General features: G+C 40.9%; 1 protein-coding gene across 4 annotated transcripts in view; it reads right to left on the bottom strand.

Annotated features, from left to right (window-relative positions):
• TAF1 (TATA-box binding protein associated factor 1) overlaps positions 1–18936 on the bottom strand; it is a 75732-nt gene that overhangs the window by 40018 nt on the left and 16778 nt on the right. For 3 of the 4 annotated variants that reach the window (XM_080831194.1, XM_080831196.1, XM_080831197.1), the window contains exons 19-29: positions 15495–15644; positions 15195–15314; positions 14686–14861; positions 13890–14068; positions 12238–12451; positions 11601–11766; positions 9916–10127; positions 7026–7134; positions 6495–6593; positions 6005–6182; positions 722–789 (exon numbers count right to left, since the gene is read on the bottom strand). In XM_080831194.1, coding sequence (XP_080687320.1) covers positions 722–789; positions 6005–6182; positions 6495–6593; positions 7026–7134; positions 9916–10127; positions 11601–11766; positions 12238–12451; positions 13890–14068; positions 14686–14861; positions 15195–15314; positions 15495–15644 — 1671 coding nt within the window. The remainder of the gene's footprint in view (positions 1–721; positions 790–6004; positions 6183–6494; positions 6594–7025; positions 7135–9915; positions 10128–11600; positions 11767–12237; positions 12452–13889; positions 14069–14685; positions 14862–15194; positions 15315–15494; positions 15645–18936) is intronic. The other variant, XM_080831195.1, reaches the window with a different exon arrangement.

Genomic DNA, 18936 nt, shown 5'->3' with positions numbered 1-18936 from the left:
AAATCTTAAAAGAAAAAGAAAATGGAATATACAAAATCTTTTAGGGGCACATTGGTGGCTCAGTTGGTTAAGCGTCTGACTCTTGGTATCAGTTCAGGTCATGATCTCAGGGTTGTGAGATCCAGCCCCGTGTCAGGCTCTATGCTGGACATGGAGCCTGCTTAAGATTCTTGTCCCTCTCCTGACTCCCTCTATAAAGTAAATCTTGTAAAAATTAACATTTTTAATTAAATTTAATTAAAAATTTTAAAAATTAGAATTCCTCTCTGCCAAAACAGTCTCTTAGCTCTAGGTGACTTCTTGGGAATTCACTTTCCTTGGCCCTTTCTAAAGTTATGTAGGTTCTAGATTTCAGTCCTAGCCACACTACTTAATAACCATGATGTCCAGGGCAAGCAATTTTCTTCTATGGATGTTAGTTTTTCCATTTACAAAAGAAGGAATTGGATTATGAGATTTCTAAGGTCCCTTCCAGCCTCTAACACACTAAAGATCTGCTACTCCTATATTTCTCTACTCTTCCTTCTGTTACATTCTCTCCTTCCTCAACCCTGCTACCAGCCCCCCTCAAATTTCATGCCTCTTTCTCATTTTATTTATTCACAAGTAATTTCTACATCCAATATGGGGCTCAAACTCATGACCCGGGATTAAGAGTTGCGTATTCTTCCAACTGAGCCAGCCAGTCGCCCCTGCCTTTCTTTCATTTTAAGCATCTTACCTCTTTGAGTTTTTCATCACAGAGATCCAGCATAGATTGAGAGATCTGGGTCAGTGAGTGCTTTGGACCTAAATTTACAGAGGAACAATAAGAGATGAGACCATTAAAAATGGGAGACGAGAGCTGCCAATACCTCTCTAGACTTTTAACACATTTACTTAAACACCTAATAAGTGTCAGGCACCAGCCTGGCTGCTAGATCAGACAGATATACCAGTTTTAACTCCATTTTTCAGTGCTAACACATGGCAGATATATAATATGGATGAAAAAACTAATTTTAACTCTCTTCCTTATTTATACATGTCCGGCAGTACTACTATTGATACTGCTACCTTTAATACCTTGAAAGTAGTAATACTATGGACGGGGAATGACATTTTGTTTAAGGATGGCTTAGGAGATGAAGGCATGATTTATAATCTTTACACACTTAGCATATAAGATCTGTGATTGCAATTTTTGTTTACACAACTCATGGTTTGTGAGGTACTCCCAACATATGGCTATTCCAAAGCCTTTGTCATAAAAGATTCTCCATCCCATCTCAGACTATTTAGTTTCCTTGAAATCCATTAATAGGAGCTTCAGAAAATCCTTAAACTCTTTCTTACAGCCTTCACTTATGGCTGCCCTAATTTAAGCTCATTATAGGGATAGTTAAAACATTTTCATCTAGACAGTAATTCTACTTCCTTTCAGTAACCTCTGCTTGACCATCTTCCTCTATTCATCCATGTAAGTGTTCCCCAGATCCCAAACCTCAACTCTATTTGCAACTAATTAATTTAGCATTCATTTGTTTATTCAGTCAATGAATGATTAATGATGGTCTGTGATGTACTCAATGGTGAGAATAAGGAGAAAATAAGACATAGCTCTTGGGTCAATCAAAGAAAATGACATGAAAATATATCACTGCCAAGACAGAGTATGAGTGCTTGCAGTATTTATGGATGAAATGATATGTCTGGAAAAACAGACTGAACAATAAGCAAGAATCGGCCATGAGGGTAATTGTTGAACCAGGTGAATAGGTGTGCTGAGGTTTACTGTACCTCTGTACATACCTAACAATTTCCATAATGAAGTTTTAAAAAACTGAGTATAGTGCAAATACAGGGATACACTGGTTGCTATGAAATATGGTAGGGTTGCATACGAAACATGTTGTAAGCTATTTTTACAACAATTAAATCTGCATACTGGGAAGCAAGGAAGGCTTGCTGTGACTGACCTTTGAGTAGTGTCATTAATGAAGGGTAGAGGTCCATCAGGTAGGCAATACAGTAGAAAGACATTCCAGAGGGAAGAAAAAGTATACAAAGATACAAAATAAGCAAGTTAACAGAAACATGAGGCACCGTAAGTAGTTTTGTACAACTGCAACACAGGTATGTGTGGAGGAGAAACAGGAAATAGAACTTGGAAAGGCAGGAGGGGCCACATTATAAAGGTCTCATAGGTGACAGAAAGCCACTAAGGATTTTATGCTCGCAAATTTTTTCAAATTTGTGTTCTAGAAAAAATTACCCTACCAACAGTGTCAAGAATTAAGGCAAGCAGCAAAGGGAAAATTCAGAAGCTGTTGCAAGGGGTCAAACACGAAATGACAAGGGCTTCAACTAAGAGCAGCAACCGAAATTAAAAGGAAGGGGATGTGCTCCAGCAAGCTGTAGAGGGGACTTACTTTGCTTACTTACTTACTTATTTACGGGATTTAGTGATCTATGAATGTGGGGAAGAGTGGGTGGAACTAACGATTTCTAGTTTGTACAGTCAGATGGATGGTACTATCATCAGTCTAAATAAAGCAACCAGATCAACAGTTGCCAGTAGGGCACTGAAACATGGACATGTCTGGCAGGCAACTGGAAACTTGAGTATGGAGCTCCGAAGAGAGGTATGGACTGGAGATAATGGTATCAGTGGACACATGGTAGCTGAAGTCATGAGAATGAAAAAGATCGGAAATAATTAGAGAAAGTACTCCTAGAAAAGAAAGAAGAGAGTATCGAGGAGCATCAAGTGGTCAAGAGTGCCAAATACACTGGAGTTCAAGAGACTTCTAAGCACATGCAAAGGTGTTCAACATCAAAGACAAAAACCGTATGACTGGGCCGTCCAGGTGTCTCAGTGGGTTAAACCTCTGCCTTTGGCTCAGATCATGGTCTCAGGGTCCTGAGATCGAGCCCCACATCGGGCTCTCTGCTCGGTGAGGAGCCTGCTTCCCCCTCTCCCTCTGCCTGCCTCTCTGCCTACTTATCTCTCTCTCTCTCTCTCTCTCTCCCCGTCAAATAAATAAATAAATATTTAAAAACAAAAACAAAAACAGATGATCTCACTTATGTGTAGAATCTTAAAAAACAAAACAAAACAAGAGTGCCTGGGTGGCTCAGTGGGTTGAGCCTCTGCCTTCGGCTCGGGTCAAGATCTTGGGATCGAGCTCCACATCGGGTTCTCTGCTCAACAGGGAGCCTGCTTCCCCCTCTCTCTCTGCCTGCTTGTGATTTCTCTCTGTCAAATAAATTAATAAAATCTTTAAAAAAACAAAAACAAAACAAAACAAACTCGTAGAAAAAGAGATTGGACTTGGGGTTACCAGACGCAGGGGGAAACTGGAGTGAGGTGGTCACAAGGTAGAAACTTGCAATTTTAAGAGAAGTGAGTATTTGTACAGTAGGAGGACCACAGTTAACACTGCTGGATGATAGTAAAGCTACTGAGAGTTAATCCTAAGACTTTTCATCAGAAGAAGAAAAGGTTTTTTTTCTTATTATGTCTGAGATGACAGAGGCTTACTAAAATTACTGCGGTAATCATTTCACACTACGGTAAGCCAAACCATTATGCTGTACCCCTTAAACTTATATGGTGCTGTATATCAATTCTATCTCAGTAAAACTGGGGGAAAAAGATGCTCAACACCATTCTGTGGAACACCAGGGACATGTAGATCAAAACCACATCCACCAAGATGGCTAGAATAAAAAAGATGGACAGTAACACAAGTGTTGACAAGGATGTGGAGAAATTAGAATCCTTAACACACTGCTGATAGGATTAAAAATGCTGCAGTTGCTCTGGAAAACAATTTGACTGTCTCTCAAAAAAGTTAGGCATATACCGTGTGTTACCAGCAACTCCACCCCTAGGTCTATATCCAAGAGAAATGAAAACAAACGTCCACACAAAAGCTACACACAAATGTTCACAGCAGCATTACTTGTATTATTTGGCTGTACTAACCAAAAAGTAGCACAAATAACGCAGATGTCTATAAACCGATGAACGCATTTTTAAAATGGGGTATATCTATACAGCAGAACATTATGTGAGAGTAAAAAGGAAAGAAGTACCAACACACATTACCACATGGGTAATACGCATTGAAACTGCCCACTCTGAATGTGTGAATTGTGCAGTATGTGAATTATACCTCGATGAAGCTGTTTACATAAACAGGTATTTCTGGAATGTGGCCCCTTGATCCAACCAGTAGGAGGTGGCTAGCCAGTACTTCTGCAGAAGACAGCTTCAGGGTCATGAGGTGAGAACGGATTCCCATCTCTGCTGCTTTTTAGCAGTGTGACCACCTTAGTCGAGTTATTAAAATACTACAGGCTTATCTGTTCATTTGTCAAATGAGGATTATAACAGTACCCACTTCAGAGATTTCTCAGGGTGAAATAAAGAAAATAATGCAAGTAAAATGCTTGGAGCCACTGGCAGTACTGCTACTACTGCTATTACCAGCAACAGATATGAGGAAGAAAGAGGACTCGGCTAGAGGGGGATATAAGACTGTGACAAGGTCAGAACCTAGATTTTAAATTTTGTGCTAACATCTCCACCGAAGTGACCCACAGGTACCCCAACTCTGTACTTTCAAAGTGGACTCTTAACACCTTCTCATTCCTCTTCCAATCTTTTTTTTTTTTAAAAAGATTTTATTTAATTTTTTTGACAGAGAGAGAGAGGGAATATAAGCAGGAGGAGTAGGAGAGGAAGAAGCAGGCTCCCAACCGAGCGAGCCGGATGCAGGGCTCGATCTTAGGACCGCGGGATCATGACCTGAGCTGAAGGCAGCCACTTAACGACTGAGCCACCCAGGCGCCCCCCAGTCTGACTGTTAAGTATTTATCCTTGTAATATGAATGACAGTTGGACCTAACAAATGTGTTCTTCCCTTCTGTGTGTCTAGCACTCTGCTAGGCCCTGAAAATACAAAGAGGAATAAGACATAGTCTCTCCAGGAGTCGCAAAGTGATAGAAGATTCAGACACATAAATAATTACATACAACACAGTTAAGAGTCATAGAAGTTGGGTTAACTGTGTCGAGAACGACAGAAAATTAATGGGTATTCTGGGCAGTAAGTCTTCATGGAGAGATGATATGAATTGGTCTGGAAATATGAATGGAAATTCATAGGGCATGTTCCCACTTTTCAGTGGGAACTAAGGGCATTCCAGACAGGGCAAAGACTGTGCAAGGTGCATGAAGAAATGGCATAAGATATTTAGTGAAATATAATGTTGAATCTGGCAGAAGTCTCTAGTAGGTATGGGAGTCAGACATTGGACAGGAGACTAGATAAATGGGTCAGGCTTGCTTATAAAAGGTCTCAGAATCTAGGTATTGTCACATTTACAGATGACAAAACTGAGGAGGCTGTGAGAGGCTGTCTACGGTAACCTGTCTAAGAACTTGTCCAGGGTAACTTAATCAGTACGTGGCAGGGATGGGATTCATTCTCTATCCATACCCTTCAACCCAACACTTACACATGAATCTGCTCAAGGATACAATTGGAGATCAGAAACCTTGATCCCTGACATGCAGAAGCTGTACTGTTTCCCCTTTTAAGACACAGAAAGCAGATTTCTTTCTCCCTTGCAGATTTGGAGCAAAGTGAACATGTAAGAGCCCCTATAACAAATCTATAGATCAAATCAAAGATTCACACACAGCCAACATGGTCACAGGCTCACACTCTGCATAGGTTCCATCCACACTGTCTCTTCCTTCTATTTGATCAGGCCCACTTCTTCCTCCCACTAATCTCCCTGCAACTGTTTCATTTCAACAGACAGACTCCGAATTCTCCAAAGGATACATTAAAAAGTGGGACTAAAAAGAAGCAACCTTAAATGACAGAAATGTGCACTATCTGATTTTCGTAAGCCCAAAATGCATACACTGTAAATCCTTCCAGTCAGTCCAATCTTGTCTGAATTTGGGACTAATGAGACAAATAAGGATCTGAAAGGTGATTCTTACCATTATAGGTTGCACTATTTTTCACGATTAGCTCCAAATGCTCTCTGAACTCTTCCCGAGACGGGTAGAGGCGTTTGCGCACATTTTCACGGAGGGTTTGTAAGTCCATTGGTCGAGTGATGATTTTGTAGTAGTCCTTTACAACCTTTGCATTGACTGGAGTATGGAAAGGGTAGGTCTGTGCAAACAAGAGACAGCACTATCCATGAGCAAAGAACACTTGTCAGAGCCAACTCCTGAAGACTCTCTTGAATCTTATCTGTCTACCTGGCCACCAACTCTCAAAGGAATCTTTCTAGATGAAGCAGGTAGGTCTGTTTCGTCTACTAAACTATTCAAAATAAATAAATAAAACAAACCCAAAAAACTACATCCCAAAGAATCAGGAGTTCCACATACCTACGAGTACTCTACCACCCTCTATCTGAAATCACAGATGGAACAAAGGGCTTTGCCATTCCTACTGTAGACATGAATGCGATGAACTCACATTTGGAAGATCTCTCATGTCATTGATGATAGACTCCAAAATGGAGGACAATGTCACCATTGGGTCTGTCCGGCGCCGGTGGATGGACTTGTGAGGTCTCTAAGAAGAAACAAGAAATCAGAGTGCTTCTTTAGATAAGAAAAACAAACAAACGATGTTTTCTAGCTATAGCTTAGGAATCTTGTAATGAACAGTACACATAATTTTCAGGGCAAGGCCAAAGGGAGAATCTAAGGCTGTGCCAGAGCCATGGGACAAAGGGTTGGAGGAACCAATGAGAACCCCATCTGGTCAGAAAGAAGCAATGCAGATACTCATGTGTTTGGTTTTTTTTTAAGATTTTATTTATTTATTTGACAGACAGAGAGCACAAGTAAGCAGAGAGGCAGACAGAGAGAGCGAGAGGAGGAAGCAGGCTCCCTGCTGAGCAGAGAGCCCGATATGCAGCTCGATCCCAGGACTCTGGGATCATGACCTGAGCCGAAGGCAGAGGGTTTAACCCACTGAGCCACCCAGGCGCCCGATACTCACGTTTAAGTAGTCACAGTGAACAGTGGTTCCAACTCGCCGTTTCTTCTTTGGAGGAAGCTGCTGTTTAGGGAACTTGAGAACCAGAGATTTTCTGCGAACCTCATCTGCACTGTAATCAAGAACACTTTCATAGCATGCAGTCCCTATCTCTAGACCCCAGAAAAAAAGCAACACAATGAAGAAGTCCAAAGTACCTGAGCATGAGCCTGGGGAGGAAAAAGCCAAACCAAAGGCCAGATATCCACACTCTCAGGCTCAGATCAGGCACGGCCTCACAGGATCTCCAAATTAATAAAGAACTAGGCAAGCCACAACCTCAGTTTCCTATTTGGAAGATAAGGGAACTAGGCTAAAGGAATTTCAAGAACGCTTCCAGCTCCAACATTCTATCTTAGGGTTCAAGGGCTAGGAGGCTAAACTTACAAGAGAAACAAGGAAGAAAGAAAAACTGGCTTGAAAAAAAAATAGTCTAAGTTTCCCTCAGTTCATTAAAAGGCCATTCACCTTCTTCCTTTCCATTGTATGGGATCAAGACACTAGATTTTCCTTTTCTAATGTGCCTCAAAATATAATGGCTATTATGGATATTGATAAATTAAATCAAGAATGGAAAAAAGAGCCCCAAACTTAAGAGAAGCAAAAACAAACTATCTGGTGATGGGTGGTAATTAGACTTACAGTGGTGATCGCTTTGTAATGTATATAAATACCAATACATAATACTGTACCTCTGAAGCTTACACAATGGTATCTATCAATTTTACCTCAGTAAGAAACAAAAGTATGTATCAAATTGACTAAAAGTTACACACAAAAGAGAATTCAAATATATTTTGCACATAATACCCTGACTGTACTACTGCAGTGGCATATAGTCTAAGGACAACAAATGACAGAAAACACCTTGAATCTACTTTATGGGTTTGTTGTTAGTGGTAGTGGTATAATAATTCTCAAACTATTTTGTACATAACAGATGTACAGACAGAGCAAATGAATCAACATATTAATGCTGGGAACCAGAGAAAGGATGCAGATATGAATGGGGGAAGAGGAGGAACAATCTGTAGATATGATTTGAACTGGAGGTTTTGATAGGAAGGTTTTGGTATGTGATTTACAATATGTGTTTATTTCCTAGTTCTATCCACTAAAAGCCTAGAAGCAATGACATCTCAGTGGCAATGAGCATATCTAACACCTAGGTCTTGGTTCTAAATGCCATTCCCCGATAAAAGGAACCAGGGCTCCTTGAAGAAATGGCTGATTCTAGGTCTCAAACAAGAAAATTTCAAGGACAGCCTAGAACATCTTGTGTCAGAAAGCAAAGACGTTCTCGAAGATTTACAGGATTGTTTCAAAAGGACACAGGATCTGGCTTTAAGAGGTCAAATGTAAGACAATAGGGGCATCACAATTACAAATGGTGTTAATAAATTATATTACATTAAGTTCACAAAAGGAAGAATTTCAGAATCCACAGAAATACTCAAACAGAAAGGAAAGGAAAGCTCTTCTTTATAGAATAACAGTTAATGTAGAAAGAGTGCTATAATTAGAAAAACCGCTATTTTGCAATCCCCGATGTAACAACGGAGTTAGGCAATGATCATCAATGGATGCTACAACTACTGAGAGAAAGACTGTTAGGGAACAGGATATTCACCCACATGCTAATTACAAAGGGAACAACATACCTTTATTATAGAGGGTTCTGGGATCACCACTTAAACAAGATGATCAAAACAGTGAAAAAACCTGACATTATGTGCTTCTTGATGTGGTGTAGTAAGTACATTAATATCACCTATGTAGTAATCTTGCCAAAGACATTTAATCTAAACATAATCAATGAGAAAACAATCAGACAAATCCAGAAATATCGGATATTTTAGGAGACAAATGGCCTGAATTCTTCCAAAAAGTCAATGCCATGAAAACCAAAATAGGTGGAGAGAACAGTTCTAGATTTAAAGACACTCAAAATACTTAATGTTTGAACAGGGATTGGACCCTGAATTGGGAGTGGGGCAGGCCATAAAGGACACTGAGAAAACCGGAGAAATTTAAATAAGAACCAAATGTTAAATACTACTGAACTGATGCTAATTTTCTTAGATGTAATGGTAGTATCATGTTGTTATATCCCGACTTTTAGACAATGTGTGGTCAAGAACTTCTGAGGGAAACATCAAGATGCCCGCAACTTATTTCCAAATAGTTCAGCCAAAAAAAAAAAAAAAGTTTCAGACATATAAAGACAAAACAAATGTGACGAATGTTAAGTTGGTGACTTTAGAGGAATAATATACTGTATTAACCTTTCAACTTTTCTGTAGGTTTGCAGTTTTCAAACTCAAAAGTCAGGGAAAAGTCTTTTAATTTAAAAACTTCTCCACTTGATTATCTCTTAAATTCTCTGAGAACAAGAGACAGGGATAAGCACAGTGTACGTCTCCTTAGTCTTTCTGGGATGGTCCATTATCGGAACACTCAGAGATGAGGGACTCGACAAGTGTAAGGAGTGCCAGGAAGTAGGACAGGAAGAGCACCTATGATATGCCAGGCATGGTACTATATGTTCATACAGTCTGCCATTTTATCCTCATAACTACCCTGGTAAGGGTGGTTTTATTTGGTTAAAATAAGGAAACTGAGATCCAGAAAAGTTAGGTCACATGCCCCAAGGCAAGTGGGAAAGCCTGAGGAGTGCTTCACGACAAAAGACCGTAATTGTCACTACTGGCAACAGTTACTGAGGAAAATCCATCCCAGTCCCCGTGCTCTGAGTTCCACTTCACAGTACGTATCACATCCACCCCTGCCACCCTTTGCTAGCATCAACCTCCAACGGATCTCCCCACAGCACTTCCCGCCTGCTATCCCTTACCTCTCAATTAGCTGTTTCCCCAGGACAATCTTGGTCCCTTCAACCTTGATAAGTTCTTCATTATCATTATGAATGACTGTCTTTTCCAACTCCTCCTCCTGCTCCTCTGTCATGGCAACAGGGTTGGAAGGTGGAGCATTTGTCTGATAGTAGAGCGGGCAGAATTTGTTTGTCCTCATGTGCCCAATGGCACCACAAGCCCCACATTTCAGCTGCAAAAGGGAAAAGTATCAATGTGTCAGAGGTAAATGGGCAGCCTAACGTTCACTTTACATAATACATACGAGGCAGGCGCAGAACTGTTGTCGTAACAGGACTGTTAGACACCTTTCAACCAGAAGCCATCGGACAAAAGAACCTGAATGGAAATGACACATTAAAAATAAAATGCGGGGCGCCTGGGTGGCTCAGTGGGTTAAAGCCTCTGCCTTCAGCTCGGGGGATCGAACCCCACGTTGGGCTCTCTGCTCAGCAGGGAGTCTGCTTCCCCCTCCCTCCTTCTCTGCCTGCCTCTCTGCCTGCTTGTGATCTGTCAAATAAATAAATTTTTTTAAAAATCTTAAAAATAAAATGCAATCCAGAGATTAGACATTTTTTAAAAAAACAAGCAAGGAAGAAAACAGAGAGGATTTCCACTCTTGATTTCAGTTGTAGAATATAAAAATGTTAAATACGCAGGAGAAAGTCCATCAGAAGCCCAGGGCTGCCTTCACCAGCACAGGCAGCCAGCATGGGTATATACTTCCAGGCCCAAGGAAAAGGCTCAATAATACCAAGTCTCCATCTAAGTTTTGCAACTGACCTCAGTCTCAGCTATAAAATGAGGTTAATACTGTATCACATTTATAGAATATCATATATAACAAAGAAACTTGAAAATATTTAATGACCTCAGTACATGTCACCAGCAGTTTATATTTACTAAGAACTTTACAGTTTCTAAAGTGCTTCCCAGGCATTATATCACTTACTCCAAAAACACTATGAGACAACTATCATTTTATATAGCAGTGGCCTCGTTTTATGGTGTACATGGCAGTTACATATACAGTAATATCTGGAACCCTACCTAAGTCACAGAAGGCAACCCGTACTGATAAGTTTCTTTCCTGTTGCTTCTTTTTCCTTTTTATTTTTTAAAATATTGTTTTTATTTACTTCAAGAGAGAGAATCAGTGAGAGGGAGAGAGAGAGAACGCAGGAACCAGGGGAGGGTCACTGAAGCAGACTCCCCACTGAGCAGGGAGCCCGATGCAGGACTCGATCCCAGAACCCTGGGATCATGACCCGAGCTGAAAGCAGACACTTAAACACCTGAGCCACCCAGGCGCCCCCTGTTGCTTCTAATATGTACAATTTTTAAAGGATATGTGTATGTGTACGTACACACACACACACACACACACACACGTGTGTGTGTGTAAAAAACACCTCTCTCACCCAAGCCCATTTCAACCCCTAGGAAATACTCCCAACGGGTGAAGTATAAAATGACACCCAGTGGCACCAGATTAGGTTGTCAGTGCCAGTCACACTAGTCATGGTAACACCTGAGCAGCCACACCAACTCAAACTAGCTTCCCACAATACTGCCCTCATTCCCAGTCAGGGAGAACGCCAAAAGCTATGGGCAGAGGTATGCTTTCTTCGCCTTTTTAGCTATGATCACACCACATTCTATTTACTTTTAGGTCAGGACGCTCCTTCATTTTTTTGGGCTTCTTCTCAGGAGGACCCTTAAGCTTCTCCTTTTCCTGGTTCCGCTTCAGCCGCCTAAGTTGCTCCTGAATCCTCCGCCGTTCCTTTCGCATCTCTTCTCGATGCTGTTCATCAAAAAGGGCAAACTTTCGACTGAAGGGCAAGGGGGAAAAATATCACAGGACCATAAGCAAAGCTAACCCAAAGACAACCATCCTGATAGCTAAACAGATCAGAACTAAAATAATCCATCCAGACAGAAATAAAAGGCACTACCCATATTCCCATCTCCCCCACTCATCAGCCTTCCATGTGCAGAGCAGCACCTCTCTCAGAATAAGGTGTCCTGAATCATCACTAAGAGTTCTGCCAACCAACCACAACGCAAAGGACCCAGGTGGAACGGAAAACATGCCTTTATTTTGGAGCAAATTTGAAATATCTCCCTGTGATTTGGCTCTGCCCAAATCTCAAGACCTAAAGGCACCCAACCAACACAGACTTCCAACTTCCAGCTGTACAGAATCCTGTCACTAAAACTCTAGCACATACCTCCCTCATCCCCATCCCCCACCACTTTCATCGTCCTCCTTATCATACTGGAAAGCGGTGAGTCAAACTCACATGAATTCCTCATCTTTTGTGGTTCGTATGCGCACGTAGGCATCAATGACAGCTGGCTTTCGGACTGTCTCACAGCGAACGTACTCCTTTCCCTCTTCATCTCGAAATGTGCGATAAATCTTTAGACAACGGCCGGTGGCAGAAGAGTTAAGGCTAGTCACTGAAGCTGTGTCATCATCTCTGTGATTGTTTCCTGATGCTGCTGAACCTGCTGCTGCAAGGCAGAAAAAGATTTCCACGCGTTCCCCCTACCACCCAAATGGTCATTTTCCTGAGATTGAGTGGAGACCTCGAAGTTCAACGCGCCACAAAAGTATGTACGTTTACCAAAAGCATTGTATGATTCTACAGAAAGCATCAAGCCCACAAATGCACTGATTTGTCCTTTCCTGACTTCATTTTACCACTGCCCCATTCCCATTTTTGTATGAGAAGTTCTGAAAGGAACTCAAAGAACTACATTTGTTAGAGGGGACAGAAAAATAGCAGCTGTATTCTGATTCCTCTCAAGAGCAAGAGAAGAAAACCCAAGCAGCAAGTAGTTGATGATCACATTAAAGAAAAGCACCCCAGCACCAAGAGGGAAAACTGCACCACAGACACAGGTCCAGTCTTAGGAGAACGCTTCTCAAACCCAAACACGAATGAAGAGGAATCACCTGAGAATTCTCATTACACTAGATTCCAATTCAGTAGTGTCTGGGGTGAGGCCTGAGAATCTGCATTCCTAACAAGCTCCCGTGTGATGTGCCTACTGCTGGTCTAGGACCGCCCCGGTGCAAAGGCTTTATCACATCTTTACAAAGTAGTCAGAACACAAAATTACACAAAGCTTTTTAGAGAGCAGGAAATGAAGAAAAAGCCTACTGGGAGTGAGAACAGTCATTTACATATCCATCTTCGGGCCTTTATCCTCCCTCTCATAGTATCTATATCCAAATTTTCATTTGCCTGCTTGACGTCTATACTAGAAGTGTCATGGGGACCTCAAACTCCACATATTACATCTTCCCTTCTCACACCTGCTTCTTTCTCTGAAGTTTACTACTTTAATCAAAGGTACCATCTTTCTGGCAAGCCCGGAGTGAAATCTTAAGGTCACCTTGATTTTTTACCCCTTTTCATTCCCAAAATCCATACCCCAAACCAGTTCAAGCCTTTATCATCCCCACTCTCAACTTCTGCAATTTTTGGTTGGTGATTTTTAACTCTATTTAGGGTCTAGGACTCCTTTGAGAATCTTCTGAAAGTCACATATCTTCTCAGAAAAGGTACATTTGCACAGAATTTTACATATGATTTCAGAGGGTTCAAGAGCAACCTCTCAAATTTATCCATGAAATCAGTTTTAAAAACTCTTGGCCTCTAGGATGAATGACCAGAAAGATCACCTGACGTACGGCACTGCTAGCCCTGGCTTGGACAGGCCTGACACAGACAGAGGCAGCAGTGGGCCGGTGGCAGCTCTTCAATCTGTGCCCCCCAGAAAAACCTCCAAGTTCAGCTTGCAATAACCTTTCTACCTCATCTACAGGATTTTCTACACTTATCCGCTACTTCTTCTGCCTCCAGCTTTGGCTCAGTTCTTAGTCTGCAGTTATTTACACTTTTTGGATCCTTCTCTTTCTTGTCTATGAAGCCACTACCCTCACCCAGTAGCATCCGCTGTAGTTCCTTCCGCTCCTGTTCCTCCCGTTCACGCGACAGCTGAGAGCTGGTTTTCTTATTCTGCAACATGTTCTCAATATTCTTTCCCATTTCTTCAAAGTCACTGTCTTCGGCTGAGCTGCTGTCTGTGTCAGTTGATAATACTTCGGTTGATGATAAAACTCTAAAAAGGAAAAATGATGTTGAAAATTAAGAAGAGAAACATGAAAGTGTATAAAGAGCTGAAGAAATACAGCTTTAGGCAACAGTAGGAACTTGGGAAATCAACCTTAAAAAGGAATACCCAAATCCACTAAGACATGGGGGCCTTAACAGAACAGCTTTACAAAGTTTTCCTTGACTTTTGTCAACAAGGCAAGTCTGAAATACGCTGTAACACAGCAACTATTTCAGAATTCCTAGAAAAAGCCTGAGAAATAAAACGGCACACTGGTCATTTTTAATAATAGAGCGTTACCATCCTCTCACAGTAAGCCTTCAGAAAAAAAACAAACCACACACTCACTGTCCCTTACCACCACTGGAATAACTGCCAGGCCCAAGGAGGCCACAAAAGTTACCATGGAACCTAGAGTACCTCTTGCCAATGCAAAACCTTTGCCAAGTTGCTCTGAAAGGAGCAGGTGTTCTAGCAGTATTATGAACAGAGACCACCCTGAAATCTCAGCTACCTGGCCAACCAGTCACATTACCAAGTGACCTCCTGTTCATTATAATATATAGTGTCTGGGACCCCTCCCCTTTCCAGCTTGGATTTTCTGCAGCACTAGAACAACATACTTGTTCTGAAGGTCAAAGATGCGCTGACATTCCTCTTTGTAACGCTCCTGATGCTCAGCCACAGAAAACCTTGACCCACGGGCAAATTTACTCATGGGCCCCTCTCCAGAGCGGGCCTGCTCTGTGGACATCGTGCGGACTACGTCGATCACTTCCCAGCGGGACAGCTTTTTAATCTACGAGAGAGAGAGACAAACACATACACCTAAATCATCAGAGATTTCAACCTAAATCATCAGAGATTTCAAAAAATAAACCAAGGCATACAACTTAAGAGAGCCAGACAAAAAAAAAAAAAAAAAAAAAAACAAATAACAAAACACCACCCAAAGCAGGTTAAACAGAAAGCTTGGGGAAAGCTAACTCCTGAAAAAGTGCCTAAGATCCAGGGTACTACAACCTACACCACAAACTTATCCAGATAGTTCCTTACATCTGCCTCCTAGCCTTTCCCTCTGTCAAAGGCCCCCTACCCTAGGGGACTCTAAGTTTTCCTCTTCCACACTCACCTCTTCTTCAGGTACACCAAATTTACGTAGGAGCTGCTTGGCATTTTTTAGTGAAAGGCGACGGAGATCTGCATCTGTTCCTGTCACTGTCTTCTTTACTGGCTGAGGCTCCTTATCATCCTACCTCAAACATAAAACAAAACAGGCAAGAACTGTAATAAGCTGAACTCCTTACAGTAGGTACTTAAGCCATCCTGTCAACTTAAGTGTTTTCCAGGTCCCCCAGCCCCTTCACTTCCACTCCTTAACCTCCATTTCTTCCTCCCTTAATTTTTGGTTTCCAGGATTTCAGAGTCTCACCTTCTGCTGTGTTGGTTTGTTTGGAATCTTGACATAGGAGAATCCTTCGCCACACCCTGTAGGATCTGCCACCCCAGTCACCTCCAAGAGACACTTGCCCTTCATAGCAGCAATGAAAGCCCTTGTGGTGTTCCAAGGAGCAGTGCGAACCTGAGGTATAGAAAGAGATTATAAGGGCTATGGGAAAAATTTGCTCTACATCTAGCCATACTTAGAAGATCGGAGTAATTACAATAATGTACGATTTGATGCTTTCTTAAATTATCCACGAAGATCAATAGTTGCATATAAAGCTGCCCAGTACTCGGCTTACTCTTCTTCCCCTCTATGGTACTTACGTTATGATATTAAACAAAAATCAAGATCTCAGCCAGTATAAGAACATTGTGGAACAGTGGTCCCCTTCGGCCCCATATCCCTAGAGATATACTGAGTTCTCAAAGACAGTGATGCCCCACCCTCATGATGCTCAAAGAGGTTGATGATGAATCTGACTGCCCGATTGCTCAAAAGGCTGCTTTAGAATAGCCAATACATTCTGTAATTAAATGATAAGCACATTTTACAAAGTAATGGCTTTAACCCCAGGTCCATTTTACCTCTGCAACTGGTTGGTTAAAAACATCTGTCCTCTCCTGGGACCCTGAATATAGTGTTTACTGACCCCGCAAAATAATCAGGAAATTAAGACAAGAGGAATGTGCTTGTCCACACAGACCAGTTAAGAGTATACACAATTAGCTAAAGAGTGGTCAATTCTCTAATCAAGATTCAATCTCGAAGGCTATTTGACCAAATCCTTACTTTCTGAAATTCTTAGACATCCACTCATTTTTCACTCCATCCTCAAAACACCACCACAATGCGCTTCTTCACTCACTCTGTCTGACCTCATTTACAATCACTCACTGATTTAATAGATATTTATTGAACACCTACTACATGCCAGGCACTACTTTCTCATGGACCTCACATTAGTGAGAAAGAGACAAATAACCAACCAAATACAATACTGCATAGTCAGTGCATCGATAGGAAAGTAAAAAGTGTTACATGTACATAAAGAAGGGAAGAATAATGAGCCAATATGATGGGAGTGAGGACAGAAGTCAGGGTAAGCTTCCATGAAATATAAATCATAGGTGAAGGTAAGATGGTAGAAGAGTGGCAAGAAAATATCCTAGGCAGAGGGAAAAGCAGCTGCAAAATCCTGGAAGGCAACAGAAAGAAACAAGGGGACTGAATGAACTTTAGTATGTTTGCAGCTTGAGTACAAGATGGACAATGACAGGAGATGAGAGGAGGTTAGAGTTATATACAAGAGCCAAATCACACAGCACCTTGCAAAGCATGTGCAGAACTTCTTTCTAAAAGAAGTGAGGACCCAAAGGAAGTCTTTGGGCCAGATAATCATATGATCAGATTTTTGTTCTAAATTTTTATTTTAAAAGGTCATTCAACTTTTTAAACAATGGTGCTGGAATAGCTGGACGTTCACATGCAAAAAAGAACCTTAATCTATACCTTGCACCCTACATAAAAAATAACTCAAAATGGATCTAAACTTAAGATCTAGAACAACAAAACTTTCAGAAGAAAACATAAAAGAAAATCTTTGCATCCCTGAGTTAGATAAAAATTTCTTAGATACAACACCCAAACCACAAGCAACAGAGAAAACTGACAATCTGGATTTCTGCTCTTCATAAAACAGTTAAAACAATTAAAAGACAAGCCACAGACTGGGAGAAAATTTTCGGCAATCACGTACCTGATAAAGGAGTCGGACCTAGAATACATAGAGCTCTCTCAAGACTCAATGAGAAGAAAACAAGCAACCAATTAAAAGTGGATTAAAAAGATGAACAGACACTCCACAAAAGAAGAAGTCTGGATGATAAATTAAGCACATGAAAAGATGCTCAACGCCCTTAGCCACTAGGGAAATGCAAATCAAAACAGCAGTGAGAGACCATTTCACATCTGACAGAAGGGCCATAAAAGTAGTAATAATAATAAAAAAGAAAAATAACAAGTGTTGACAAGGATGTGGAAAAACTAGAACCCTCATACATTGCTAGTAAGAATGTAAAAATAACACAGTCACTATGGAAAGTAGTTCCTTCAAAGTTGAAAGAGGGGCGCCTGGGTGGCTCAACTGGCTAAGTGTCTGCCTTCAGTTAATGATCCTGGGGTTCTGGTATGGAGCCCCACATCGGGCTCACTGCTCAGTGGGGAGTCTACTTCTCCCTCTCCCCACCCCACCCTATTCATGCTCTCTCCCCCCAATAAATAAAACCTTAAAAAAAATGTGAAACAGAATTACCATATGACCCAATAATTCTACTTTTAGGTATTTACCCAAGAAAAAAGGAAATGTGTCCAGAGATTTATACATGAATATTGATAGCAGCTTTATTCATAATAGCCAAAAACTGGGAACAACCAAAATGTCTTTTGATAGGCCATTACCTAAACTGTGGTAATATCCACATTATGGAGTGCTATATGGCAATACAAAAGAACAAACGATCAATAACCTGGATGAATCTCAACATAATTACGGGTGAAAGAAGACAAACAAGAAAGAATACATACTTTCAACATGCTGAAAATAGAATATCCACATGCAAAATAATGAAGCTCGACCTTTACCTTATACCATATATAAAAATTAACTCACAATGGAGCAAAGACCATCTTAGGTCTCATACCTAAGTATAAGAATTAAAAAGAGGGGCACCTGGGTGGCTCAGTGGGTTAAAGCCTCTGCCTTTGGCTCAGGTCATGATCCCAGGGTCTTGGGATCAAGCCCCGCATCAGGCCCTCTGCTCAGTGGGGAGCCTGCTTCCTCCTCTCCTCTGCCTGCCTCTCTGTCTACTTGTGATCTCTGTCTGTCAAATAAATAAATAAAATCATTTAAAAAAAGAATTAAAAATATAAAACCCTTAGAAGAAAACAGAGGAAAAACCATGACACTGGATTTGGCAATGACATCTTGGATATGGAACCAAAAAAGCACGAACAACAAAAGTAAAATAAGATACACTGGACTGTATCTCAATTAAAAACTTCTCTGCATCAAAGGACACAACAGAATAAAAAGGCAACCTATGGCAGAAAGTATTTGCACGACATGTATCTGATGAGAGATTAATATCAATAATTTATAAAGAACTACAACTCAATAACAAAAACCAAACAACCCAATTCAAAAATGGGCAAAGAACTTGAAAAGACCTTTCTCAGAAGATACACAAATGTCCAATAAGTACATGAAAAGATGGCTCAACATCACTAATCATTAGGGAAATGCAAATCAAAATCACAATGAGATACTGCCTCAATCCATTAGGATGGTTACTATCAAAAAAATAATAAATAACAAGTGTTGGCATGAGTGTGGAGAAATTGAAATTCTTATATGCCATTGACAGGAACG

Source organism: Martes martes (assembly GCF_963455335.1).
Source record: "Martes martes genome assembly, chromosome: X".
Classification (NCBI taxonomy): domain Eukaryota; kingdom Metazoa; phylum Chordata; class Mammalia; order Carnivora; family Mustelidae; genus Martes; species Martes martes.
Note: the sequence above shows the minus strand (reverse complement) of the source record. Positions and strands in the feature narration are given on the sequence as shown.